General features: G+C 56.9%; 1 protein-coding gene across 1 annotated transcript; it reads right to left on the reverse strand.

Annotated features, from left to right (window-relative positions):
* Positions 1–178: 178 nt before the first annotated feature.
* On the reverse strand, positions 179–1,096 carry LOC117800084 (actin, alpha skeletal muscle-like; the record flags this gene model as incomplete). The annotated part of the gene is made up of 1 exon (XM_034652615.1): positions 179–1,096. A coding segment is annotated over one exon (918 nt), but the record flags the coding sequence as incomplete, so codon positions are not given.
* Between the last annotated feature and the right edge of the window lie 6 nt (positions 1,097–1,102).

Here is a 1,102-nt window from a genome sequence, read left to right on the forward strand (position 1 = left end):
AATAATTTAACATTTTATGTACACTTTTACATACACTTTGAGTCAATTTAGAGGTTGCAGCAAGTTACAGAATTTGTTACAAAAGAGAATGGTTTTCGGGGCCGTTGCCTTGTTCGACAGCAGGCAACCGAGAGCATCGCCTTTCTGAGGGAGAGCCTTCCCGGGGGCCGCGGCCTCTTTAGAAGCACTTGCGATGGACGATGGAGGGGCCCGCCTCGTCATACTCCTGCTTGGTGATCCACATCTGCTGGAAGGTGGACAGGGAGGCCAGGATGGAGCCGCCGATCCAGACGGAGTACTTGCGCTCAGGGGGGGCAATGATCTTGATCTTCATGGTGCTGGGGGCCAGGGCGGTGATCTCCTTCTGCATGCGGTCAGCAATACCGGGGTACATGGTGGTGCCGCCGGACATGACGTTGTTGGCATAGAGGTCCTTCCTGATGTCGATGTCACATTTCATGATGCTGTTGTAGGTGGTCTCATGGATGCCGGCGGACTCCATACCGATGAAGGAAGGCTGGAAGAGGGTCTCGGGGCAGCGGAAGCGCTCGTTGCCGATGGTGATGACCTGGCCATCAGGCAGCTCGTAGCTCTTTTCCAGGGAGGAGGAGGAGGCAGCGGTCGCCATCTCGTTCTCAAAGTCCAGGGCCACGTAGCACAGCTTCTCCTTGATGTCACGCACAATCTCACGCTCGGCTGTGGTGACGAAGGAGTAGCCACGCTCGGTGAGGATCTTCATCAGGTAGTCGGTCAAGTCGCGGCCGGCAAGGTCCAGACGCATGATGGCATGGGGCAGGGCATAGCCTTCATAGATGGGCACATTGTGGGTGACGCCATCCCCAGAGTCCAGCACAATACCAGTGGTACGGCCGGAGGCGTAGAGAGAGAGCACGGCCTGGATGGCCACATACATGGCGGGGACGTTGAAGGTCTCAAACATGATCTGCGTCATCTTCTCACGGTTGGCCTTGGGGTTCAGTGGGGCCTCAGTGAGCAGGGTGGGGTGCTCCTCAGGGGCCACGCGGAGCTCATTGTAGAAGGTGTGGTGCCAGATCTTCTCCATGTCGTCCCAGTTGGTGATGATGCCGTGCTCAATGGGGTA

Source organism: Ailuropoda melanoleuca, unplaced genomic scaffold (genome assembly GCF_002007445.2).
Source record: "Ailuropoda melanoleuca isolate Jingjing unplaced genomic scaffold, ASM200744v2 unplaced-scaffold63243, whole genome shotgun sequence".
Classification (NCBI taxonomy): domain Eukaryota; kingdom Metazoa; phylum Chordata; class Mammalia; order Carnivora; family Ursidae; genus Ailuropoda; species Ailuropoda melanoleuca.